The 27,876-nt window shown below is 44.2% G+C and overlaps 1 protein-coding gene and 1 long non-coding RNA gene across 2 annotated transcripts in view; one reads left to right on the plus strand and one right to left on the minus strand.

Annotated features, from left to right (window-relative positions):
- Positions 1-17,685, plus strand: part of LOC125633246 (uncharacterized) — a 41,214-nt gene extending 23,529 nt beyond the window's left edge. The window contains exons 2-3 of the long non-coding RNA XR_007355545.2: positions 84-218; positions 15,543-17,685. This is a non-coding gene — a long non-coding RNA (uncharacterized LOC125633246). The remainder of the gene's footprint in view (positions 1-83; positions 219-15,542) is intronic.
- ACSS1 (acyl-CoA synthetase short chain family member 1) overlaps positions 1-27,876 on the minus strand; it is an 81,053-nt gene that overhangs the window by 17,569 nt on the left and 35,608 nt on the right. Inside the window, exons 3-8 of the mRNA XM_048842264.2 lie at positions 19,374-19,573; positions 17,684-17,859; positions 10,394-10,546; positions 8,477-8,624; positions 7,289-7,426; positions 5,534-5,626 (exon numbers count right to left, since the gene is read on the minus strand). Of these exons, the coding sequence (XP_048698221.1) occupies positions 5,534-5,626; positions 7,289-7,426; positions 8,477-8,624; positions 10,394-10,546; positions 17,684-17,859; positions 19,374-19,573 (908 nt within the window). The remainder of the gene's footprint in view (positions 1-5,533; positions 5,627-7,288; positions 7,427-8,476; positions 8,625-10,393; positions 10,547-17,683; positions 17,860-19,373; positions 19,574-27,876) is intronic.

The following is a 27,876-nucleotide window of genomic DNA, read 5'->3' on the forward strand; positions in this document are numbered from 1 at the left end:
GACTTTCTTTCTGCATATTCTTTTCTAAACACTTCACCACTAAGTTTGCTCTCCTCTGAACATCTGTATCTTTTGAACACCAGGATGTCCCAAACCATTAACTGAAGGTTGACTGACCTATCCGTGCAAAACATCTGGATGTCTTGGACCTCGTAAGCCACACAAAAACAGACGTCCGCATTTATAAAGAGACGACAGAGAGAAATAACGCAGCCCAGGTAAGCAGCTGGCCTCAGGTGCAGAGCAGCATCACCGTGCACTGCATCGGGGTAACTGATTCCAAGGGCCTGGGCCCGCTGACATCAATGGCAAAGCTCCCATTAACTTTAAAGCTGCAGGAGCAGAGGAGCAGTGGCCAAAGCAGCATGCAGGAAGGGGAGCAGTGGCCAAAGCAGCATGCAGGAAGGGAAGCAGTGGCCAAAGCAGCATGCAGGAAGGGAAGCAGTGGCCCACATACTTTGTAGTAGCAGCTGCGGTCTGCATGCACACCAGCATTACAAATGGGGGTAAGGATTGCATGCCTTAGTCTTGCACCTAGCAAGTACATTTCTAAGAAGGAGCAGCCCATTGATTCAGCCCATGCACTCTCTTCCTAGAGTGTGACCCTAAATTAACACACACACACTCCTAGAGTTATCCAGGAAATAAATTAATTCCGTGGAAATCAACGAGAGCTGGATGTAGTGAGCACTAATGTGGCATTTACACATTTTCAGATTCCTTTCTTACACATGATGCTACCTGGAAAATGCTCTTCAGCCCCATTTCCTACCCCACTAGGGATTGTTTTGTAGCAGTGGGGATATAAGCACAAAATATTCAGGGATTTATTTTCTTGTGCTGTTTGTACAGCACTTTGAGGAATTTGTATGCAAAGCGCTTTGTGAGACTAAATTACTATTATTATGCAGTATTAGAATAGCCCACCCATTAGGGGCATCCTGAGATTATTTTCCATTCTGAACTGAGCCTCTTAATCATTCTTTCCTCATTTCTGCTGGGATAAATGTTAAATCAGATCAGAGATTTCAACCTTAATCAGATCTTTTATATCCTGACACTAATTCAGATGCACAAAACAGAAGCAAAGAGGCTGGAATGTTAGGCTTTAAAAATCTATGAGCTGTGTCCTTGACTGGTGTAAATCCACATTGCTCCACTGGCTTCAGTGACTACACAGACAGAACTTATGATTTGCCTCTAGTCCCTCCTCTATAACTAGGTGGAGAAGAAGGTATCTCTAAGTGGAACCATAGAGCTGAGGTATCACTCCACTGAAAACAGGCCTCAGAGCTGGCTTATGCTTATGTATCAAATGGAAAATGATTTTGGAAGTCTCTTCCTTCAGGGACAGTGTACACATCAGAAACTTCTGTGCAATGTGACATGATTGTCTTAAGGCTTTGCCAGCACTTTCCTGTTTTGGAAAACATACACCATCCTCTACTCGCACAGACAGAATCCGGGAAGAACTGCACCTAATATTTCACAGTAATGAAGGTGACAGAGTACGAAGCTCATGCTGCATGTACAATATGTCTGTTTAGCTCCGTTGTAACGGATGTTCAATATAATTGAACATTAATTAAAATCACAGTACTGTAAAACAACATTTAAAATATAGGCCAGGCCATCTGCTACACAGCACAATGACTGACTATGTAACAGCCAGTAGAGCAGTGCAGATCCAAGGGAGAGATGCAAGGTGGTAGGGGGTGAATGGGGCAAAATCCCTGAAGAAAGGAAAAAGAGAAAACAAAGGCAAGACAATGCAAAGAATGGGAGGAAATTACAACTTTCCACCCTTATTCACAGTGGGCAGTACCTTAGGCAGAGCCTATGCTCCAACTTGCACTGATGTAACTAAAGGGATTTTTTTTCCCACTGATCTAGTTAAATCAGTGCACATTTCTGTGTGGACACTATTAAACTGGTTTAAAAATAGCTTACAGCAATTTAGCTTATTGTGGTAAACAGTCAACTTCAGCTAAGTTGACACAAGCCAGATTGAAATCAGTGTCAGCAAGTCCATGCAGGGGTTTTACAGCAGTTTAACTAAATTGGTCTTTAATTAAGAGACGGCAAAGAACTCCAGAAAGAGGGAGAATCCACTCCAAAGCGGCACGTTGCAAAGCCAGGAAAGCCAGGTACTGCGGTGTGTGGGTACTCTGAATGTGCACACCTTGTATTTGCTTGTCACATAGTCCAAGCTGACAATGACCTTGACAGAATCTCTCAGCAATGGTCACGCAAGTCTTTGAATGCCTCTGCAATGCGTTAAGCACAAACAGGCTTTTGCTTAAATATCACCCAGGCGTGCTTGTGGTTTCACCTGTTTCCTTAACTATTTCCTGTTGACAGTCACCCAACCTTCTCTCCTCCCCCACCTATTTTGAGTGCTCCTACACTCCTCCGACAGAGTTTGTAGCACTCCAATGAAGCCAAAGCCACAGCTGTTCTATTCTGTACTGCCCAGTCAATTCACTACTGTGGAAACCAACACAGATTTTCTTGGTCTTAGAAACAAAGCGTGCTTCTTAGCTGACTCTGCAGGGGCACTAATGCTCTCTAAGGAGAAGAGCAGGATGCAGTCATGACTGGGGTACCCAATGTCAGCAAAACTCCTTGGTGAGCAATGCTGCCTAGGAGGAGGAGCTCCAACTTAGGATCTCCAGGATCTACTGGGTTTGGGTGCTCCTTGCCCCCTCCACTCAGAGGGGAACACCAGTTAGCAATTCCACCAGATGAACTCACAGAGTTTCCTAGACCATCTGTGCACTTCTTGTGGGCTTTATCACAGAAGGTATGATCTGGCTCTTAAGAAAGAGGCACACATGGAATTTCTATGTAGAAAGGCTCTTATTTAAAGCCTTATCGTCCTGCGCTCCTCATCTACTTTCTGCTTCTGTCTTTCCATTCAATAAATCTAGTACCTTGTGGAGCAACTCACAGTCCATTCTTGGGTCAAGCTTTATTTACAGATTAGTAGAAAAAAGTTAACTTTTCTTGGGTCACTACTTTTTGTTAACACATGATTCAATGTGAATATGTCTAGCTAGCTGGCAAACATTCATAATCTTACTCCAACTGAAGTTGATGAGAGTTTTGCTGGGGTTTTTTAATGGGAGCAGGAGCAAGTCCATTAGCAGAAGCCATATACCCTTTGTGTGACTGAGAAAGAAGAACCCAAGCATCGAAATGCCCTATTAAGGGACGTGTTTCTAAGAACAGCCCTTATTTATTCTATAATACAATTTAGTGCCTCGAGAATCATTTACAACAGTTTACCTTTGGTGTCGCTCTAATTCAAAAGCTAAACAGTCTAGTCTCTATTCTACATCATTTAAAACTAGACCTGAAAATCAGACCAGCTTTGAATCATATTATCACTCAGTCATATTAGCACAGACCCCACTGCCTAACATAGTAACACGAAGGCCACGCCTCCACTACCGCACATGTCAGTGAAACTTGGCACTCAGGGCTGTGAAAATAACACCCCCTCCAAGCGACATAAGTGGTGACGTGCACTCCGCTATGTTGGTGGGAGAGTTTCTCCTGCCGATGCAGCTAGCGCTGGGGCTGGTTTAGTTCCGTCGATGGGAAAGCTCTCTCCTGTCAGCATAGAGCAGCTACGTACAGCTGTGCCGCTAATATAGACATGGCCTAAGAGCCACCTTAATTTCTCTCTCTCTCTCACACACACACAAACAAATTCTCTCTCATAATCCCCCTCTCACCTTATCTACTCACCCAAATACTTTCAAATGGATTCTTAAAGTATGGTTTGCTAATCTTTATGCCCGTTCAGCTTTATTCTCTGGTGACATACCGCTGCTTCCAAAGACAATGGTCCATAAAGGACAAAGGCCAATTAATAAAGTAAATTACATTGATTGCAAAAGGTGAAATTGAGCTGACACTATGGTAATCAATTCACCTGCTGCATCGGCAGTGGATGGGAGGCTAGGGAAATGGGAGGGGTCTCCTTTGGCAGAGGAGAGGGAGAGGGCAGCGTGAGGATATGTGTACTATTTCTTTAAGTCTGTAGCAAAAAGTTAGGCAGGAGGGGAGCTGGGGAAGATTCAAGGCAGAAGCTGTAAAACTTTGTGAAGCACAAAAAGGGAGACAGAAAGCTGTTTCAGAACTAACACTGGCTTCCTTACTGCAACTAAGTTCCTTGTTCAGTGTGAGAAGAAAGAGATTCTTTCCCACCATCATATGACGGGGAAGAACAGGAACCTGTTGTTGGGGTATGAGCAGGGAAGGGTCTAGAGGAGGATTTACTTCAGTGAAGTCTTTCAATAAGAAGAGTAAAGATTACTGCATTTTTCTTTAGTGACCTCACGGTATGTCTATATTGCAATTAAATGCCCACGGCTGGCCCATGTCAGCTGACTCAGGCTCGCAAGACTTGGGCTTGCAGGGCTGCTTCATTGGGGTATAGATATTTCAGCTCGGGCTGGAGCCTGGGCTCTTGTACACCGCAAGAGGGAGGGTCCCAGAGCCTGGGCTCCATCCCAAATGCAAATGTCTACACCTCAGTTAAAAACCCCCTTAGCCTGAGCCCCACGAGCCCGAGTCAGCTGGCATGGGCCAGCCACGAGTATAGTTATACCCTCTGGGACTAGACATAGCCAATCCAGGCAACAGATTGACAGTATGGGCCTGATTGTCACTCACACAAACCCACCCTGACGCACTCTGGTCATGTAAAGACACCTAAGGAGCAGATTTTATTTACATCCAAGTTAAGGCCCCTTTCCATTACTAAAGCATTACAAACTGGCGTTCATGTAGCTGAGAGGCAAGCCGCACTTCATTAAGATGGGATGCACAAGAACCAGCCTAAGCAAATTGATGAATTACAGAAGTGCACTCCTGCTTTCTGTGAGATGGCTCAGTGCAAAAGTCCCCTTAAGTCGCAACATGGCCACCCTTCCTTCACTGTCAAATAAAGCTACTTCGTTCACACGGGGAGGGCTGCAGACAGCTAACTGCAAAATAGCATAACAACTTCTCCCCATGTCCCTCCTGAAACAAAACAAAACAAAGCAATTTTAACTGTATTTTCCGGTGCTCTAGTAATGAAACAAATACCCTTGGCTACACAGTTCTATTTTCCATAGGGAAACAGGACAAACAAATACCTAGGCAGAATCTGTGATTCAATGTTACAGTTTGCCGTACATTACATAGGTTTTCATGATAAAGAAAAGTTCAGTTGTCAGAATAACTACTGTGTGGTTTCCACTTCAGACAGCAGCCTTTCACTTTCAACTGAACAATAAAAATTGTTTTCTGCTTCTAGAACTGGTCCAAACTTCCAAATGTTCAAAATTTCAGTGAAAATGTTTCATGAAAAAACATTGCTGGGTTTCAGCCAGTTTAAAGAGCGGATCAAAGTCTGCTGAAAACTCGAAATGTTTCAGGGAAAAAAATCTCCAAAAGGTGGCAAAGTTGTCACCACTTTCTCATCACTCCATGAGAATTCCCCGTGAACATGTTTTCCCTCCCCATCAGTGCTTTTTACCTGTTTGCCACCAGGTGTCAACAAGGGTGCACCGGCTGTCTCCCACTACATTGTAGAACCATTGCCAAGCTTCATGGTTAATTGGTTCTCCCACTAAATCCAAAACAGTAAAGAAAGAAGAGTGAATTCTGGTGAAAGGATTTGTATGCAGTGTGCTTTCCCTTCCCCACATATAGGCTTGGAAGAATTAGATTTTATTGGTAAATGTCGGTATACGTCAATATCACCATAAACAGCAAACCATCCAAAAATATTTCCATTGATAATAATTGAAATTACAGATAGGCAAAGTAAGCAAAATGCTACTTGAGAACTTATTATAGTTTGATTTAAGAATATTTGCTTTGCATATTTTGACATGTGATTTTGACAATTTGTGTTTAACTTTCTAAATCTCAAAGTCTGTCATTGAATAATTATGGTCTTATTCCCTCCTTAATTTCCCTCGACTATGAAAAAGTAAATTGATAAAAATTAAAAAAAAAAAAGCTTAAAACCCGTAATTTTGTGCAACTTTGAAAATTTAAATAGATAAAAAATTTTAAATGCTTAAAAATAATCAATATTATCCATTGAAATTATTTTAAAAAAAAGGAAAATCGAGTTCTGCTGAGCCTAAATCCATCGCATGCCTGCAACGCCAGGCATTTCTGATCATAAATAATTTGTCTACACCTAGTAACTACTGATAGCATTTTGCTGAGGCATGAGAAGAAGCTCATGGTGCCTGTGTTATATGAGTAGGGCCCTACCAAATTCACCGTCCATTTTGGTCAATTTCATGATGCTAGGATTTTAAAAATTACAAATTACATGGTTTCAGCTATTTAAATCTGAAATGTCACAGTGTTGTCACTGTAGGGGTCCTGACCCAAAAGAGGGTTGTTGGGGGGGGTTGCAAGATTGTTGTAGGGGGCTCTCAGTATTGCCACCCTTACTTGTGCTGCTGCTGGTGGCAATGCTCCCTTCACCGCTGGGCGGCCGGAGAGCGGCGGCTGCTGGCCAGGATCCCAGCTCTGAAGGCAGAGCCCCCGCCAGCAGCAACGCAGAAGTAAGGATAGGATGGGCTGGTATTGCCACCCTTCCTTCTGCGCTGCCGTTGACGGGGAGCTGCCTTCAGAGCTGGGCACCTGGCCAGCAGCTGCTGCTCTCCGGCCGCCCAGCTCTGAAGGCCGCGCAGATGTGAGGGCGGTAATGCCACAGCCCCCCCTACAATAACCTTGTGACTCCTCTGCAGCCCCTTTTGGGTTGAGACCCCCAGTTTGAGAAACGCTGGGGTCTCCCCCAGGAAATCTGTAGAGTATAGGGTAAAGGCACACAAAAGATCAGATTTCATAGTCCGTGACATATTGTTCATAGCTGTGAATTTGGTAGGGCCCTAAATATGAACCTCACAATTTAAGACATTCCTTTCCTAGGACTGGTGAAAAGCAAAAAGGAATCTAAGAGAAGGTAAGTACTAACTGAAGGTAATTTGGGGGGTATTTAGAAAATTGAAACAATGCTCATGCAGGGGCTGTCTAAGCATCTCAAGCCTTAGAACTATTAATGCTCTATGAAGTCACAAGCACAACGGAATTTTTGGCGTCTTTTTCTGGAGAACGTTATTCTCATAAAGGAATCTAGGAAATGGGGGATAATTCAAAGATATTTATTCAATTGCCCTGGCATTGGGCTCTTTATTTTTTCAACATAAATAGTAACTAAACAACTGTATGTGAAACCTGTATTTGAAAGAACATCTATTCCTCTCACCTGATCCCAGGGTTTTTAAGGAAGATCTGTCATACTTCTTCACCCACTTATCTCCATACTTCAGCAGCAGGCGTACAGCAGTAGGTGCACCGTAAAACTGATTAATTTTTAACCTCTGTACAGTTTCCCAATAACGACCTGCAAAATCCCAAATATTCTTCTTTAGTCTGTCTGGTTACGGAACAAAGCTACTGTTACAAACGCTGAACACTGAAGTAAACACTAAGACAAAACTCTACAGCAACTATCTGCTGTAGCTAGAGCAGGAGTGGGCAAACTTTTTGGCCCGAGGGCCACATCGGGATTGCAAAATGGTATGGAGGGCTGGGTACGGAAGGCTGTGCCTCCCCAAACAGCCTGGCCCCCACCCCCTATCCGCCCCCTCCCACTTCCAGCCCCCTGACTGCCCCCCTCAGAACCCCCGACCCATCCAGCTTCCCCTGCTCCTTGTCCCCTGACTCCCCCGACCCCTATCCACACCCCTGACAGGCCCTCCGGGGACCCCGACCCATCCAACCCCCCACACCCACACCTTGTCCCCTGACTGCCCCATCCCGGGACCCCTGTCCCTAACTGCCCCCCCAGGACTCCACCCCCTATCCAACGCCCCCAGTCCCTGTCTCCCCCGCCCCTCCCGGCACCCTCTGCCACCCTGGGACCCCATCACCTATCCAACCCCCCCGCTCCCTGTCTCCTGATCGCCCGCCCCCCCGAACCTCTGCCCCATCCAACCACTCCCTGTCTCCTGACTTTCCCCCGGGACCTCCTGCCCCTTATCCAACCCCCCCTCCCCTTACCATGCCGGCGGCAGGACTGGCTTATTGGAAAGCCTGGGAGGTAGCGGGCACAAGCCATGCTGCCCATGCAGCGGCGTTGCTGCAGGGGAGGGGAGGGGCTGGGGGCTAGCCTCCCCAGCCGGGAGTTCAGGGGCCAAGCAGGATGGTCCCGCGGGCTGGATGTGGCCCATGGGCCATAGTTTGCCCACCTCTGATCTATAATATAATACTGATGGCACCTTTATTACCCTGGGTACATACACATTCCTGGTTTGTATGGTCACATCCTCAAAAGAAATGGGACCGATGATAATAGGAAAGAGAATACATCTACTAAGGTAGCCAGGTCACCCTTGATAGGCTCCTAAACCATATACATGTTTAATTAAAACTGCGACCATCACGCCCTCACCTGGGTCAGGATACAGTGGAGTGCTTTCAAACAGGACAGAGGTGCCTCCGTTACAGAGTGGTCCATATACAACATAGCTATGTCCTGTGATCCAGCCAGTATCAGCCACACAACCAAAAACATCACCTTGCTGGTAGTCAAACACATGCTGCAAAGATAAACAGTGACGCTGTTTTCGTAATGCTGAAAGAACTAACATATGCTGTACCAGATCAATTATTTCAACTCAGCCAGCAAGAAATCATTTAAAGCATATACACAAAGTAAGCATGAACAGACAGACGAGCTATAAATGCACAGAGGCAAGGCTGGCCTAAGGATGGGAGGCTATACCACCACTCATACAAGGAGCGGGCCAAATCCTGTGGTTCTTAGTCCTTAAATCAGACCCACTGGTTTCAGTGGGAGTCTGCTGAGTCAGAATGAAGGATGTCATCCCTCACTGTGTAGGCGGCCACCTGTGCCTGCACAGTGCCCCACCAATGCCAATGGACTCCTGAGCTCATGGCAGCTTGGTCCTCAGGATTTAGCCAACTTTACCGTTACAACGTGTTCTGTTTGTTTCCAGTTTAATACCCTGGGTATTAATGAAGGAAACAAGGTATCCATAGGAGACTTACTGTCGTTCAGCTTGCCCTAGGAACTCCTCACTCCATTCACTTTCAGTCACACACGTATAGCCTTTCACGTTATAGTTTAGATAACAAGCATCTGGGGCTGATTATACTTCCTCAGCTATCAGAAATGTTCTACCTAGGAAATCTACCTTCTTGCACCAGCTGATGCATGTTACCAGAGCTGGAAAGTTACAGCTAGATTTACCTTTTAAATCAAAAAAACTGAGAGTACAACAAAAATCTAACACTCTACTCTGAAATCAAAACCAAAGGATCATAGAAAGGAGTGACAGGAAAGATCTCATCAGTCAGCCAGTCAATATTCCTACCAGTGCTGGATTATTCCTACAGTACATTTTCTAGTGCTTGAAAGGCAGTACATTTAAGAGGAATGCATCTGTGTAGGAAGCAAGACCCTCTGAATGCCTAGAGCAAAGTTGGGAACCTTCTTCTTGGACTGAGAAGCAAACAGATTTGTATGCCCCACCTTGCTGCTGTTTGGAAAAAAAAGAAAAAAGAAAAAAGCTGACTGGTGTGACTCCACCCCACTGGAGAAAGGTTTAACAGCTCAGCCCATCGGCTTGAATGGATAATCCTCAAACGTTCTAAAATTCACCTTTGAGCTGAGATTAACCCAAAGACGAATATCTCAGAAAATTACAAGTGAGAGAGAGGCTGGGACTAGAATTGAAATCTCATCTAGAAACTTCAGTATAATCATATATGGATTTCAATTACACTTTTCAGGAGGGAATCTCAAAGCAGAAACTGTAAGAAGTTAAGCCTCACAACACCCCTTTGGGAGGGTCTCGTTAGCTCCATTTGGCTTAGGGGGAAATGAAGGTACAGGGAGGCTAATGGGCTTGCCCAGCACCACATCGCAAATCAGTGGCAGAGGCAGAAATACTGAGTGTTAATACAATTTGTTTGCTCTTCAACAGATGAGCATCACAAAAGGAGGGCCCTTGTTCGGAATCCAGCACAATCAGTGCAGTACTGGAGTGCAAAACTAAACCAGTAAATGATGAATTAATTCAAAATGCTCAGGTGGAGTCACTGCATCATTTGGATTCTTTACAACTCCCGGGATCTGATTTTCCTAGTAGTGTACTTCCTGAAAGCAAATCAATACTGTTTAATTATTCATATGCTCTTGTGTACTTTTCAACTCGATTGCACACAATTTGCCACATAATTTGCAAACACTAACAGAAGCAGCCTTATTAAACAAACAAATGTCCCACATCAATACTGATAAAGCACAAATGTTCCTTTTTTGCAAGGAACACTGCTGAGGTACCTTGTGTGTCACAGCAGCATAAAGCAGATACCCAGCTTGAGTGTGAACAATCCCTTTGGGTTTTCCTGTGCTCCCGGAGGTGTAAAGCATGAACAGCAGGTCTTCACTGTCCATGCTTTCAGGAGCACACACAGGAGCCTCCTTGGCCATCTCCTAAGACAAGAGAAGTAGCAAAGAAACACGTTAGCCTCACGCAACCAATCCTTTCATAACACTTCAGTGTTTCACCAGGCTCCTAGTTACGTATAGAAGAACTGTCATTTCTTCTGATGCCATCTTTTTCTGCAGAGAGACTGGCAAGAGCTGAGTATTTACTAAAAGAAAGGCAAAGTAGTAGATGAAGAATGACATAGCATGAAGACACAGCAGATGAAGAATGACCTGGCATGCATGCTCAAATGACAGGCACCACCTGTTCCCCTGACTCAGAAACAAACGAATGTGTGCAGCACACCCCACCTAAGCGTTCACGTGGAAGGTGTGCAGCACCCATTCTCTAGACCCACACTTCTGTGAGTCTCAGGCATTTCAGGGAATTGGATTAATAAAGCCATCTATAAAAACAGCAGGGACTCTCATAGGTTTCAAGACTTTGGGAGGATAAAAGTTGCAGGTAGAAAATAGAAGTGTGATGCCATAATGAGCCACACTTTGCAATAACAGAAAGGTCTTTAGGGGCCAAGTTCCATGGGGCGGGGGTCTTCTTTTTCTAATGTACACTTCTCAGTCTAATTTTAAGTCACATTTAGGATTTCCCAATGCCTGCCTCCATTTCCTGGCTAGAGAAGGAGCTGAGAGCCCCTGCTGATGATACATGGCATAGGCTTGACTTATTTTTTTAAAGAGAAAATCCGTGTTTTATTTTTCCCGCTCCAGACAGAGACCCAGCTAACTCCCTAGTAAGAATCCTTTGCTGCCTCCTGGGCAGTGTCACCCACCAGGCGCAGCTATCAGCAGAACTCCCAGCAGAGGGCATTCAGGATGCTATGGGCTCAATTCTGACACATTCTAGGTGCTGACAAAAGGGAGTGAGGGGGAGTAAGAGCTCCTTATATCCCTACTCAAGTTACCCTGACCGTGGACCTGGCACGCAGGAGTATGTGGGGTTTCTGGCCCGCTTATTCCCTCCCTAGAACAAGTGACTGGAGAGAGGGTGAAGGCTTAGCTTCTACCCTCACCCCTCAAGTGGGGGAGAGTAGCTGGCCCAATGGTGGAGAGGTAGCAATTTGCTGCAGGTCAGCAGTAAATCAATACCCCAGCTCACCTCCATATTCCAATTATGCCTCAGCAGGGGCATCTTAGTCACAGTGCCTCCTAGAGCTACTCCTGGGATGATGTGGTTTACACATCACTCCTTGCTCAGGCCTGGGCCTAGATTCAAAATAGAGCCCCATGAGGCTGACTTCCTATTGCCTTCCACCCAGTGGCGTCATTTACACCTGTGCAAAGTGGGTACAAAAACACTGCCATTCTGCTTTAACAGTCTTATATCCACTGGGCCCAAGTGCAAGGCAGAGGGGAGTGGGCTCACTGTGCACATATCAGCAGTTTATGCTCCACCCCCATTTGAAGAGGAGGGATGATTTAATTTTCTTCTGTATAAATTGCTGGCATTCTTCATTAGTTACTTGTGGTCCACTATCAAACACCATCTTCCCAGGGAGTATATATAATGCAAATAAACTCCTTAGTGGTTTTTGTTAAGGCTGTTGTGGATGCTGAAGTTACTTCTTACTGCTGCTGACCTATACAAGGAAAATGTATCTTTCTCAGGAAAATTAATAGGAAGGCACTGCCATACTCAAGTCAGCCATTTGCCCAGATGCACAGGTGCTAAGATTAGCATCTTCATTACTATCACATGCAAACGCCACAGCCTTTTGCTCAATCTTAATCAAATCCTGAACACAGAGCTAGCGTCCCACTTCAGCCACCATGTGACATGTCTCAGAGTGCTCTCTGTGCAGATCCTGTCGCATTCTTGCTCCATAGCATGGAGAGATGATCAAAAACAGTCCCCTGAAGTGAACCACCTTGTTCAGGTGGGAGACTATCCTTTCTCACTAGTGTTCCAAAGCCTCCTCTGCCACAAAATTGGACTGGCCATTTATTGTACACCTACTCATTTGGGAGAGAACAGGGTCTTTCCAAACCTCTTCAGCAGTATCTGCCAAGGACACAAAGCAGTTAATCAGTGTATGAACCAGAGAAAATGTCCTTTTTTCCTGTGGAACTCTCCCGAAAATTCACATGCAAAATTCACATGTAAACCATTGGCATTACTAAGTCCTGCTGATTTCTAGCCTTCAGTATTGTAATAATAAATATATAAGATCAATGCCCAACGTTGCATGTTCAGTCATCCAATGTTGGTACAGCTAACTCAAGGGGTTAGGTACTGTAACTAAACAAAATTTTCAAATACAGTGATATTAGTGGAATTGTATCATAATAAAAGGTTCATTGTTATAAACAGAGATTCTTTTCTTATTTACGTCTCCCATTGTTCCCTCTGGAACAGTGGTTCTCAACCATGGTTACGCGCGTACCCCTGGGGATATACAGAGGTCTTCCGGGGGTACATCAGCTCATCTAAATATTTGCCTAGTTTTACAACAGGCTACATAAAAAGCACTAGCGAAGTCAGTACAAACTAACATTTCACACAATGATTTGCTTATATTGCTCTGTGTACTATACACTGAAATGTAACGACAATATTTATATTCCAGTTGATTTATTTTATAATTAAATGGTAAAAATGAGAAAGTCAGCAAATTTTCAGTGACACATTTGTATTTTTATTTCTGATTTTGTAAGCATGTAGTTTTTAGGTGACGTGGAACTTGGGGATACACAAGACAAATCACACTCCTGAAAGGGGTACAGTAGCCTGGAAAGGTTGAGTGCCTTTGCTCTAGAACAGTGTGGTTCCACACTGCCTGCAGCATAGGGTTGTGCCTAATTGGGATAGTAAAGACCAGGCAGGGCGGGGACAAATCCTTTTTAATCTCTGTAAAGTGCCATGCAAGTTAGAGCACTGTATAGGCCACAAATAAAGGGGGGTGAGAGGTGGGAATGGGGACACTTTGCCAGGGTATGGTCCCAGGGAGGGACCCAGCCAGAGGGCCACAAGCCCATCACCATGAGAAAAAAATTCAGACTAAAAACTGTGGACATTTGAATTTGACTAAACGTTATTTATACAATCTCCATGAGTCTGTTTATCCCTATGCATCTATCTGTGTGGGATGGGACGGGGCCCAGGTTACAAATGTGCCCTGGGCCCACAGCCATGTTGCTTGGGGCCTGCTTTTATGTAAAAAATTATTTAAAATATAATACATTAATAATTAATAAAGACAACCCGTCTCTTCTTGCCATCTTCAGCCATGTGCAATATCACAACTCCTACTCTTTATGACTCTGGAGTGCTGTGTATCATAATACCCCAAGGCATTCCTTGTTCTTGCTTTTGTTTTCATTTTTTTGAAGTACCATCACACTCCTCTAACTATTTCCATGGCTTGTCACTCTGCAACAATTCACTTGAAGACCTTAACATGGCTGAAAGATCTCCCCAAAAGGGTTGTAGAAATGTAGTAGACTTGAAGGTGATCATTCTTCAGAAAACATTTTTGAGCCTGGCTGCCAGGACTGCAACTGCAACCCCTTCCTCAGGTGCATCAAGCCTGTGGCAATGAGTATATTCCAAATACTCCACATGTGGCTGGAAAAGCTGACAGACAGCCTGCTTCCTGCAGGCTCTGTACTGTTCTTGGGGAATAAGCGCGTCCCTCAAGATTCTTTAGGCATCTCTCTGCCGAGACCCATGTGACTAATTGCAAGTGCCCTTTAAACACTGTAAGGTGACCTGTATTTACAAGCAAATATGCCTGAGAGCCTGCATCTAGTTCACGTGCTCCACAGCAAGACGGACTTAAATTTTGCAGCACAACCAACTGGTACCTGTAGCACTCCAATGCAGCAGCATCAGTTCAGTTCAAATTTGGAGTATATTAGTGAATTAAATATGAAAATGAATAATTTCGTCTGTGTCAAGATCTTGGGCAAAGGTAGGTAGGACCTTGGGAGCTGGGAACCGAAGCCAAGGGTCAGAGCCAGAGTCAGGAGTCAAGCTGAGGGTCAATCCCAGGCATCACGGTCAGTGCTGAGGTTCCAGGGGTCGACTGGGAGTCAGAATCCACGTCATAGCCAACATCAATCCCAGGAGTTCAGAAGCAGCAGTCATAGCAACCTCTGTGGACTGTGGGTCAGAGGGAGCAGCCAGGCTACAATTGCCACCAAGTGACAGTGTGGGGATGTTGGTTGCCTGCAGGCTTGGGTTCAAGTCCTGCTGATCCGTACAGTATCCCTGTGTCATTTATTTTAATATGGAGTTCAATTTCTTTCACACTGTCCCTGTATTTTCAATGTGTCTCAGATATCTGTATTAAAAACACACAACTACACCGCAAAAAGGAGAAGCTGGAAGTTTTTGGCAACTACTAGAGAAAGGAATAGTTAGGGCTTTCGGTACCTTGGACTGCATGGAAGGCAGTTTGGGATTGTGGGATAAACATAGTAGCTGGATGTTTATCCTAAAATGATCAACAAGGAAAGACTTAACAACAATGATAATGATGTTGATATTAAGTTTCAGGATTAACTGATGCCTGGTCAGTTTACATCTCTCAGATCAATTGTTTCACGTTATTTGCAGACTCAGGGAGACATCACTGCTCCAGTTTATACGTGGTTCATGGACTAAGATAGTTTCTGACCAACAAGGCAGGTTTATTCTGGTTAGTGTTTATTATTAGCTGTACCTCCTATAACTGGAGCATACTTGGCCCAGTACATGTATTTTCACTCCTGTGTCATTTGTTTAGCTGCAAAGTAGTGATTTCCAGTGGCAAAAGTGCCAAGTACTTTGTTTATTGCTTCTGACAAACTGACACAGCTACTCTGCATCAAGCTGCATGTTCCCAGATGTACCATCTAAAACACATTTTAATGGTCACTCCTTTCTCCCCCAGGCCATGTAGACTGTAAATATTCCCAAACAATCATTCTCAGTAGAGATGGGACAATTACACTGTCCTTTCCGTATATTAATGCCTCTCCTGTGTCTTGGTTATTGCTGCAGCTCCACACAGTACGTCCAGTTTGGGGAGGTAAAAGACGTTCTACAGAGATTGACAGAACCGTCCTGGCATGTCCACACACAGCATGGTTACGGCTGGAGTAGCATCGATATATTCTGGAATTCCTGAAGCACTTTCTCCTTGATACTTAGTACTGTTGCAGGGAGAGAGGATTTGAGGTAATTTCCAACCACCAGGCATTGCAGTCCACTGTAAATGTAATTCAAAGGGCCATCTTCTGAACTAATGCAGCTGCAACATTTAAGGTTCCTGTCCCCACTGGGGAGAATCTGTTGTAATCTGCTCTGGTTCCCTCAATGAAAGACATTGTTCTGGTCATTGCAATTAACCAGTAAGTCAGTCAACAGTGTGCCCTTGTTGCCAAAAAGGCCAATGGCATTTTGGTATGTATATGTAGGGGCATTGCCAGCAGATCGAGGGACGAGATCGTTCCCCTCTATTCGACATTGGTGAGGCCTCATCTGGAGTACTGTGTCCAGTTTTGGGCCCCACACTACAAGAAGGATGTGGAAAAATTGGAGAGAGTCCAGCGGAGGGCAACAAAAATGATTAGGGGATTGGAACACATGACTTATGAGGAGAGGCTGAGGGAACTGGGATTGTTTAGTCTGCGGAAGAGAAGAATGAGGGGGGATTTGATAGCTGCTTTCAACTACCTGAAAGGGGGTTCCAAAGAGGATGGATCTAGACTGTTCTCAGTGGTAGCTGATGACAGAACAAGGAGTAATGGTCTCAAGTTGCAGTGGGGGAAGTTTAGGTTGGATATTAGGAAAAACTTTGTCACTAGGAGGGTGGTGAAACACTGGAATGCGTTACCTAGGGAGGTGGTGGAATCTCCTTCCTTAGATATTTTTAAGCTCAGGCTTGACAAAGCCCTGGCTGGGATGGTTTAGTTGGGGATTGGTCCTGCTTTGAGCAGGGGGTTGGACTAGATGACCTCCTGAGGTCCCTTCCAACCCTGATATTCTATGATTCTATGACACCGGTTGTGTGTAAATGCAAGGCATTCTACAGGCAGCAGAAGCTACAGAAACTGTAAGTAACACCATTTTGTTTAGAGTACTCCGGGTCTTAGCGCCCATATTAGGAGAAGGGTGCCATAACCATTCCTCTGATCTGGGGGAGGGGGTTAAGACTAGGGCAGTAGCAGGAGCCTTGGAGTAGGGATGTAAAATGTCAACCCGCCTTAACCATTAACCCCCCCAGGCCAACCGACTGGCCGGCCCCAGCAGCCCCGCCCCAAACAGTCCTGGCCCCAGCTGGAGCGGCTCCAGCCCCAGCCACACCAGCCAGCCCTTTAATCAGTTAACCGTTTAAACAAAATATTTCTTAATCTTTAAACTTTTTAAACAGTGTTTACATTCCTACCTTGGAGCAAGCAAAATTGCTGACTGAGGATTGAGGGTACACGTCTACAGCGGATAAAAGCCCAATGGCATAGCCGCGGCTGGCTTGGCTCGGCTCAGCTGACTTGGGCTCACAGGGCTCAGGCTGCAGGGCTAAAAACTGTTGTGTAGACATTCGGGTTCGGACTGCAGCCTGAGCTCTGGGACCCTCCAGCCATAGACCAAATTCTACACAGCAATTTTTCAGCCCCAGAGCCCAAGCCCCACGAGCCTGAGTCAGCTGATCCGGGCCAGCCATAGGTTTTTTTATCCCTTTGCTACATGTGTCAGAGAAGACAGACTGAAGCCAGCAGTCTGGATTTGTAGAAACCAGACCAAAGAAAAAAAAGTTGAGGTTTAAAATACTAAAAGGAGAGAAAAGAAAATACGTAACTGCTTCAAATTCTTTTAATCTACCACATTTATAAAATGAGACTACACAGACCACAGAGATATTCCTCGTCAGCATAATGCACAGAGACTACATAGCAACAAAGGCCAATATAAAATAGTCCGGGTCATTTACAAGTGTGTCCGTTCCAGATTAAGCTGATTTTGTACTTTCTCCTTAGCTCCGCTAGTAGTGCCCTTACATAAGAACACAGCTTCTAGCCCTGCCTCTGACTGTCCCTGAAAATGTGTTTGGTAATTGGCATGGGGACCTGCTGAGATATAAACCATCATACCCTGTAGGAAATACCTAGATAAAAGGGTGACATTTAACAAAGTCAACATACTTCTTCAAGAGGAATGTCACGATTACCCATGGGGACTGCGTTGTCTGTTCTCTGAGCCACAAAGACATGCTTGACACTTGGACAATTCTTTACAGCTTCATCCACAGTCTTCTTCAGCTCTACAACTCGTCCTCCCCTGACTCCCTGGTTGTAGGTAATGACAGCTTTGCAGCCAGCTAACAAGAGAGAGATTTTACAGACCTATCAGTTTGGTTTTCACTACCTTCACCCTGTGTCACACATGGGGATATTAAGTCACACATTACAATGGTGCGGCTACTCAGAAATTCTATCAGACAGTAACAGCCAACATCACTGACAAACGCTCCTTGTAATCCTGATAAACTGAAGGCAAGATGGCCTTTGCAATCCCAAGGTAGAGGAAGAGAATTACGGCCTGATCTGAAGCCTACTAAAATCAATGAGCCTTTTCGCTGATTTTAATGGGAATTGATCAGGTCCCTTAATGAGTAAACACCATCTTCTTCCAGACAATTCTCATACCTTTTCTATGGAGTAGATAATTTTTTCACTTCAAGGTCCAAGAGACACAGACAAGGTTTTCATCTCAAGGCCAAAAGACCAAAAACATCAAGACACTTGATCACGGCTTTGGACAGGCCAAGAGACTACTTACATTTGATCTTAGCTCATTTCAGCCCCTTCAAATCTTCCATTCAACCCCAATTCCAAGCAAATTCAGTGTCCTTTGGATTTTTTTTTTGGGGGGGGGGGGGGGTTGTTTTGTTTTTTTAAAAGATGGCAGTGGATTTCTAGCACCCAGTTAGCTCATGTGGGGTTTTCAGGATTTCTGGATTTTCCTGGGAGCCATAACACAACTGTACCACTTCAACATAGCACTTCAAATTGCAACACACATTTCATGTTATGTTATTTATGTAGCAGATATATAGCTGTATAATAAAGGAATGTTTACCCATAACCCCTACACTAGTTACCAGAGATAAGACAAAACCTTTACTTGCCCCGCCTAGATTACCTTCCATTCAAAATACTCCGAGACTTAATTCCTCGTGCTAGCCATAGAGAAAGATGATTTTTTAAAAGATGTACTTGTAATAATCATAGGACCTAATGTTTTGTATTAAACCTCTGCCTTTTGATACTTTGTTTCTGTGTGGTCTATCATTGGTTTATTGATTTATATTATAACCTCTTCGGGGTAGCAACTGTCGATATATGCTTATACCATGATTAACACAATGGGGCCCTGATCTTTAATTGGGGCCGTTAGGCACTTCAGAAATACAAATAAATAATTACACGCTGCAGAGTTAGCACTTCACAAGAATGCACTAGGATACTGTCACTTCACTATAAGAGAACATAACCAGCTCCCCTTCCCCTCAAGAGATCTCAGTTTTCCCTATGGTTTAAACATTATTTGACAGCCATTTAAAATTGATTGAATGTTACAGTGATTTTGAAAGCTTATTAAACCCCCAGCCGTTCATGACAATCAGGAACATAGAGAGTCAACGCAGTGATAGTACTCTGATGCTTCTGCTAAGGAGAGAACTGAACTGCCCAGCAAGAGGAGAATAAGCCAACCATATTCTGGGTGTGCCTTTCTTTGAAAGCTGAATGTTGAATCTGGATCAAAGGATCAATCCTCCAAGGAGCAAAGCACTTTCCTAATATGCTTGTTCATCATTTTAAAACTACTTACAATCAATGATCCTCCCAGCTAAAGATTCTGCACTGAATCCAGCAAAGACCACTGTATGAACAGCACCAATTCTGGCACAAGCCAACATGGCAGTCACAGCCAGTGGAGTCACAGGCATATAGATTGCAACCCTGTCCCCTTTTTGTACTCCATATTTCTTCAGTGTGTTGGCAAGACGGCAGGTCATGTCCAGAAGTTCCCTGCAGCACAGAAAGAGAGTTTCTTGTCATTTTCACCTGCAAGCTGCTTTACATTCATTTGCTCCTAATTAAAGGTTTATGTCTACAAACGTAGGAACCTGAACCCAGAGGGTCATGATGGGCAACTGCTCATCCATCCTCAAAGCTCTTATCTGTATAGTCCTACAAGGTTCAATCTTCTCCCCCATACTTTCCAGCTTCTCTGGGGATGGCTATACCACACGGGAAGACGTGACTGTATCATGGGTAGGCATACCCAAGCTAACTTTATATCTAGCTAGCCCAGGTAATAATAATCAGAAAGGTGGTGGCGTGGACTTCAGCAGAGGCTAACAACCCCACTGAGTAGGTACCCAGGGTCCCTGGCTGGCTTGTACTCAGGCAACTGAAGCCCATGCCACGCTGTCTTCACTGCTATTGTTACCTGTGCTATCTGAATTAACACCAGGAGAGGTATGCCTACCAGTGCTACAATCACCTTTACTTGCAGTGTAGACATACCCTATATGAGGCCGTTGGGGAGCTGATGACACAGCACTGGCTGAAGTGCCAGCAGTTCTCAGTCTATGCCCAGATCTGTATCTCCTTTATATCTGATGTAAACAGCGCAATCTCCCAGCTTTTTCAGCTCCTAGCCAAAATCAACACTTGCACGTAACCAATGCAGCACTCAGAAGAGAAGCTGAGGAGACAGCCACAAAATAACGAAGAGGAGGCTATACATAGATATGTGGAGGCAAGAAATGGATTGGTCTTGTGGTTACAGGGTTCATTCGGACACAGATTCTCTTTAATGATAGGGTACCATATTTAGACTTACAGATTTTAAGGCCAGAGGGGACCATCATGATCATCTAGTCTGATCTCCTGCACATCAGGCTACAAGATTTTTAATCAAGCTAATATGTTTTTATATGAATTTTGGTTTATGCCAGTTCACTGTTCCAAGCTGCCCACTCATTCCTCAATGCAATTCACCATCTGGATAAGATAATGATTTAAAAAAAAAAAAACAAAAAAACAGTGGTTTGCCGAGCAGCTAAATTTAGTCCCCACTAGCATCTGCTATTCTCACAAACACCTTCCGTTTTCCACAGAGGCAGAACACCTGGCCATGGGACTTAGGAGAGACACTCCCAGAATAAGCTGCCTTGGTCTTCAACATTTCAGGCTACCTCCATCTCTCTAGAAAGTGCACTGCAGCCCTTCAATGAAGTTTACAGGACATGCTTTCATCAGAGAAAGCATTATTGTACACTGTCTTTAATCCAGATGGGCATCTGTATTGGTGATAAAGTCAATGGGAGCTGCATATGCAGATCAAGTATATGGTCCTAAGCATCCAAACTGCATTAAGAGACAACAGAATGTGTTTACTTTTCAAAATCACCTCAGGGGAGCAGAGACTTAATTGTGACAAAAACAAAAGTTGAAACTCCTCTGTCCGTATAGGGTAGCATACTGAAAAAGCGGAGACACTTCAGAAAAGAGCCACGAGAATGATTAAAGGATTAGAGAACACACCTATAGTGACAGAATCAAAGAGCTCAATCTGTTTATTTTAACGAAGAGAAGATTAAGGGATGACTTGATTGCCATCTATATGGAGCTAAACGGGGAACAAATATTGAACAATGGGCTCTTCAATCTACCAGAGAAAGGTCTAACATGATTCACTGGCTGGAAGCTGAAGCTAGACAAATTCAGAGTGGAAATAAGGAGTTAATTTTTAATGGTGAGAGTAATTAACCATCACTGACAATTTTTAAAACAAGACTGGATGATTTTTTTCTAAAAGATCTGCTCTAGTGATTGTTTTGGTGCAGTTCTCTGGCCTATATTATACAAGAGGTGAGACTAGATGATCACAATGGTCCCTTCTGGCCTTTGAATATATGAATGAACCTTTGAATAATATCAGTGGAACAATGTAGGTGGCAGTAGAATGGACGGTAATGTGTCTTTGTGTTTTGCCAGGTTGCCTAAGCAATGCAGCAATTGCAGTAGCTGCAAGCCTATTACTATATTTGGCTCTTCACGTATGGCCCGATTTTCAGCGCTGCTGGGCGGCACAGCTCTCATTGACTTCAGTGGAAGCTCTGGCTGCTCAAAACCTCTGAAAATCAGGCCATAAATTCACTTCAACAAAAAACTTTGGCATCTTGGAGCAGAACTGCAGTAACTACTTGATATTTCAGAAATGTCTAAGCTGCAAGGATAAACACTGCATTTATTTTACATGTATGAGAGCAGAGGCAGAGTGAAATATACCCCTGAGAGACTAGTCTGAACAGTATATTTTACAAGAGTGTGATCAACAACTGGGTCATGCTCCTTACAATGTATAATTTCATTATGGTATGACATTATTTGGAATGGTGGTACAGGGGGTCATTGTCACAAGAACAAAACCACAATCCAGTTCCTTGTAGAAAGAAACCCAAAAGCACCGAATAAGAATAAATGCACTATTCACACTGCCTGTCCACGTGATGCATTGGGTTAATGGCAGAAATGGTCCTCTGTCAAACAAAAAAAAGACAGCATTGTGCGCTTCACAGATTGCAATTTCTCATACATTTCCTTCAGCATCTGTACTGTGGAGAACAGACCAGAACAGCCACACCTTGGGGCAAGGTGTTGTCATGGTTCACAAACAAAACAGGTCTCAGCATGGTTTAGTGCTTGGATTGAAGAACTCCAAGAGCAACCCAGATTATTCCAGGATGTGGTATTGGTAAAGGAGCTAGCATGAGCCAAGTAGCCAGAGGGCTAGGGAAAGCTCTGGGGCCCCCTGAAGGCAGCAGGAGCTTTGAGCTGCTGAAACCCAGGAAACAACAGCCCTGGGGCATGGCAGGGAGATCACATGTGATGAAAACTCTCTCCTAGGTTCTGAAATTCATTGGATCTTGGTGTCTGTGGGTGTAAAAGATCTTATCTCCCCTAGCACACACTGGTACGCTGGGGTTAGTGCTGACTCAGACAGGAAAGTACCCTCTAGTAACTCACCCACCCCCGTCTCTGCAACACAGCGCCCCCATCACCACATTAGGTCCAGGGATGGCTTCAATGTTTTTTTTGACAAGCTCAAGATATTTTGCATCCAACCATTAAAAAGAAAAACTGACTCTGTCCTACTCTCCCTTGCCACTCTTCCACTGGTCAGCAAAAACTAACTCACTCTTTTCTACACAGACCACACCTCATTATGAATTAATGTGGACAAGCCACACAACCTTGCTAAGGGTAGGTCTATACTACCCTGGAGACTATGGCAGCCCAGCCCAGGAGTGCAGATGCAGCCTACACCAACAGAAGGGGTGTTATCATCGATGTAGGAACACCACCTCCCCAAATGACATAGCTACATTGACAGAAGCAGTCTTCTGTGGACATAGCTGCATCTACACTGGGGGCTATATTAGCATGGCTATGCTGGCCAGTTTTTCACACCCCTGGCTGACACAGGTATGCCCATACAACTTTCAAGTGCAGACCAAGCCTCAGCCATGCACAGCACTCCTGGTAGCACAACATTTCTAGCACCATGTGGGATGTATACAGCTAATGGGAGCATTACAGGAGGAATCCTGTGAGGTTGGAATTAGCTTGGTCCCCTAATATTTTAAGATAGTACCTCCATCTGCATGGGAAGGAGGTGGATGGGATGCAGACACACAGAGGGAAAAGGGGAAGACAGAATAACGATCGGTGGTCATTAAAAATCCCATGAGATTTTTTTCAAGAAACAGGAAAATTAGCCTCAAATCCAAAATGGGCAATTGTGTTCTGTACTCCTAGATCGCCCTCCCCCCACCCAGCAAATGCATTCCCAGATAAATACATGAGCACTCTGATCAGTCATTCATTAACTATATACGGGGAGACACCTTCAAATTCTTGATCCCAGCCTTGTCCCCCAGAAATGTACATCTTGTTCAGCAGCGTGCTGGGCAGGGCACGCTCACAGCAAGTCCCTCATTTCATCAAAGGAAAATGTAACATGCACCACCCTTGTTATTCCAAATGGAGTTTCCCACACTAGTCCAAACATGCTGGTTAAGATAAAACAATAAGATAAGTTAATTAACTACAGAAAGATAGATTTTAAGTGATTACAAGTGATGGTGCATACAAGTCAGGACTGGTTACAAAAGAAAATAAAAGAGTAAAATGCAGCTAATACTTAACTTAACGAGCTATGTGAATTTAAAAGCAAAGATTTTATCTCACCATATGCTGCAATAAATTTCACAGGCTGGGTCTCCTTTCAGCCTGGGACCTCACCCCCTTAGTTCAGTTCTTTGAGTCGTTGATGTCATGAGCAGAGATGAAGGAGGAGAGAGGTCATTTGTGCTGTGTGTGTCCTCCATTTTTATACCCTTCCCCGCACCTTGAGAATTACCCCTCCCTGCACTGGGGTGCAAGCAACAAGTAGTCTCTTGTGGATATGAGGGTTGAACTGTCCCTGTGATTAAATGTAAATTTCTTATTCACACCTTCCTGTTCCTGGAGAATGGCAGCTTAAGCAAGTGATAGCTCTTTAACACCTGGCTGGGGTGTCAGTGTGTCTTTGTCTCTGAAAAACTGGTTTGGGCCTGCTTTTCTTAACACTGGAGTATGTTATAACAATGCTACACAGCAGAATCTCATAACTTTACATACAATGTTGATACACATATTTTACCAGGATAATAATGTTCAGCAGATCATGAATTTTCAAATGGTACCTCACAAGGCATGCTTTGTACAAAAGTATATCCTAGACTTGTAAAAGTGGTCAACATAATAGTATAGACCAGCAGATGTGGGGTAATCTGCCCCTTGCATTAGGTCTCATCCTGATCTCTAATAGCTAGAGACTGCTAATAGCAGCTGGCTTAAATCTGAAAGCACAACGTTTAATATCCCTTCCAAAATTTTTGTTAGCAATAAGTTTTCTAACTCATATTCTTGTTATCCATATAAATGCCCAACTTTTTCCCCTTAATCTTGCTATGTTCTTACTAAGCCTCATTGACTTCCTGTGCAATGACCGCCCATATTCTTTTTACTTCTTGTTCTAAAATGTCACATAATGGGAATAAATAACCCTATCTATAGTTCACTTTACGATGCTCTATGCCAGTGGTCCCCAACCGGTCGATCCCAATTGACTGGTCAATCCTGGGGACTCTCCTAGTCGATTGTGGTCTCCGGTGATGCTGCTGGGCTGCTGCTAAGGCAGGCTCCCTGCCTGCCACACCCCACGCCGCTCCTAGAAGCAGCCAGCATGGCCCCATGAGGAGGGGCAGGGGTCTTAGCACGCTGCTCCTGCCTGCAAGCACTGCCCTCGCAGCTCCCATTGGCCAGGAACGGGGAACCGTGAGGGGGCAGGATGGAGTGAGTGAGACGTGGCCTTGGGGAAGGAGAGGGGTAGATTCTGGGTTGTCCTTAAATTCGAAAAGCGATCTTGGGCGTAAAAAGGTTGGAGACCACTGCTCTATGCAGAAAGGCCCCATAGAAATCCGTGCTATATAGGTATACAGACAGAGCTGTGTGCAGGTGTGCCCATGTGGACACAGAATGCAACCAGTGTGCAGTTTGTTTATTCAGATCATTTGGTTTCAGAGTCCTTGTTTCAATGCAATTTTTAAATAAACACAACCATCAGGACTCATGGCACAAATTACTGTTACTCTAACACTAAGTCAAAATGTCACATCAGGCTTCTAGGTACAGTTCAAATCTTCTTTAACACTTGAGAGCTATGATAATAAATCAAACATAAAATGTAGCAAGACAAACAGAAACTGTTTTTGCTGATCAGCTGGGCTGTACAGGAGGAAATGACCCTCAAGCAGATGGTTGTGGGCAAGCAGGATGACAACCACTTAACCGCAATGGAAAATGAGAAAAAAAATATGTCTATGCTTATTAGTACACTACCTGCTTGTCCTGAATAGAAATGCCAAAAAAGCCCTAATTCAGAAGTTATATTCTAATTGTTTAAATGCTTGTTTATTTACTTAGCTCTCAGGAACAGCATCTGTAGAAACACACAGGAACTCTCATGACTGATCTAGAGTTATTTGCTTAATGACGGAGCTTCACTGAGTTAATAAGCATTAAGGAACAGTTACAGAACTTTAGGCTCTTTATTCCATTGACCTGTTAACTTTGCACCTTAAAAGCACAGACGAGGAGGACAAACCCACGGCTGCTAAGTCACTGTCACTCTGTCATGTTATCCCTTCTTGGACGTGAGGTCCATGATGGAAGAGACCTGGAGGGGAGGTGGCTATTAGAAGGTGGGGCAGCTGGAATCTACAAGGAAGAAACTTAAATAAAATCCCTGTCTGTCAGGAAGCTACCTCTGCAAGTCTTGTGTTTCTCACCTAGGCTACAAAGCACCTGCCTCTCCCACAAGCAGACATCCTCTGTGGGACTGAAAAATCATGGAAGGGGAATAACGTACACTGTTTTAAGCACTGTAAATCCCAAAGGACTTAAAGGCGGGGAGGAAAGCTGGATACAGTAGCTATTTCTTACTTTCTTGCTCTTCTTGCTGACGTCAACCTGCTCCCTCAGGCTGTGCAGACCAGAGTTCCATCACAACAGCCCTGGAGAGGAAAGAGGCATCTATGTGGGAGAGTGGCATTTACCCCAGACCTGCTTTTACCCGTCTGCACACAAAAGGAGCATGGGAACCAAACAAGAACCACTCAAAGCTAAACTAAATTATGAAGGTTATGAGCAAGTGGGCATAACGGAACCCCAGAGGGATGATTCTCGAAAGCAAAATATCCATACAGATGGGTACAATATTTATAGAGGAAGAAAGGATGTAGGGGGTGGAGTTTTGAAGATCAAAAACTTTTACACTGCAAGGGAGCTAACTGACAATGCAGGGTGTGGTGGGGACGCTTTAGGATCTACTATAAACCACCAGAGGAGAATCTTGGAGCAACTCGCAAGGTTCTCATCTGCAAGACAGTGTATTTGTAGAGGAATTTGACTCTCTATCGGCCAGTCAAAACATCTAAATTATTCCTATGCAGAGGGAAGGCAAGAGAAGCCATCTAGATCTACAGAGGAAGTGACAAAATAATAAGGACACTTGGGACCCGTGATCACAAGCTCCTTGAATTCAGGAAATCGAAGAAAGGGTGTTAGATTTTTGGGAAAGTCAAACATTTAGTGAGTATGGTGTAAAAAGAGGAAGTATTAATATTCACCAATCTAAGATACAGCTGGCGAAACCTTAAAGACACTCCAGTTTATGGCACAACAGACTGCAGTTCCTCTGAAAAAGCTGATTCCAAGAGTTAAGAGCTGGACAATGAGGCTTCATAATAGGGCTGCTCAAAGCGCTGTAGTTAATAAAACAAAACCTGTACTAGAAACGAGAAAGGGGGAGGCAACCAAATTCACAGAGTCAGTTGCAGTCTGCAGAGAGAAGATAAGGACAGCAAAGGCAAATGAACCCCTGCTAGCAAAAGGGGCCAAGGAGAATATGAAGGGCTTTTACAGATGTAAAAAAGAGAAGACCCGGGAGACAACAGGTCCATTCATAGACGAAGATGGGGATAAAATTAATGATGACCCCAAAAGGGATGAGATTCTGAACTCTCTCTTCAAAAATTCATCTTTAGCAAGAAAAATAAAGACAAGAAGTTTGACGAATTAGTTAAAATGAAGGATTGACACCAGCACAAAACTGAAATAAATGGTCTCACAAAACGTTATTTGAAAAATGAATTGCCACTAGCCTGGATAACAGCATGGCTAACTGGCCATAAACAAACGAACGGTTACATGTCCATCTGTGGGAGGGTATTTCTCGTGGCTTACCTCAGGGATCAGGGCTAGGTCTGGTCTTATCTAATATCTGCAGTAACGATCTGGGAGAGGAAGTAAGCAACTTGTTACCCAAACCAACTGTCTCTAGGCTCAGGCTCCTTCTAAACCACACATACTGTCAGTCTCTGGCAGAGGTGAAGGAATTGGGGGAAATCAATTAAATTTTTAAAAAATTAAAAACTGACCCTGTAGGAGTTGAATCTATAACTGAAGAGCCATGCTAGCAACACTCAGATGCCCTCCAACAGGGTGCCGCATGGCTAGCCTGTTCTTTCATTGAATTTGACATGGCGCGATTAGGAATATTAGCAGGAGGGAGCTAACATGCACATTCCTGCCTGCTAAGAAGCAACAGCACTGCTCTCGCAGCTGGCTCCATGGCCATGGGTATGGGCTTCCAAGTCTTTCCATTGATTTCAAAGGGCTTTGGTTCAGGCTTCGTGTGTGGAAGCACCATGCCA

This window comes from Caretta caretta, chromosome 3 (assembly GCF_965140235.1).
Source record: "Caretta caretta isolate rCarCar2 chromosome 3, rCarCar1.hap1, whole genome shotgun sequence".
Taxonomy (NCBI): Eukaryota; Metazoa; Chordata; order Testudines; family Cheloniidae; genus Caretta; species Caretta caretta.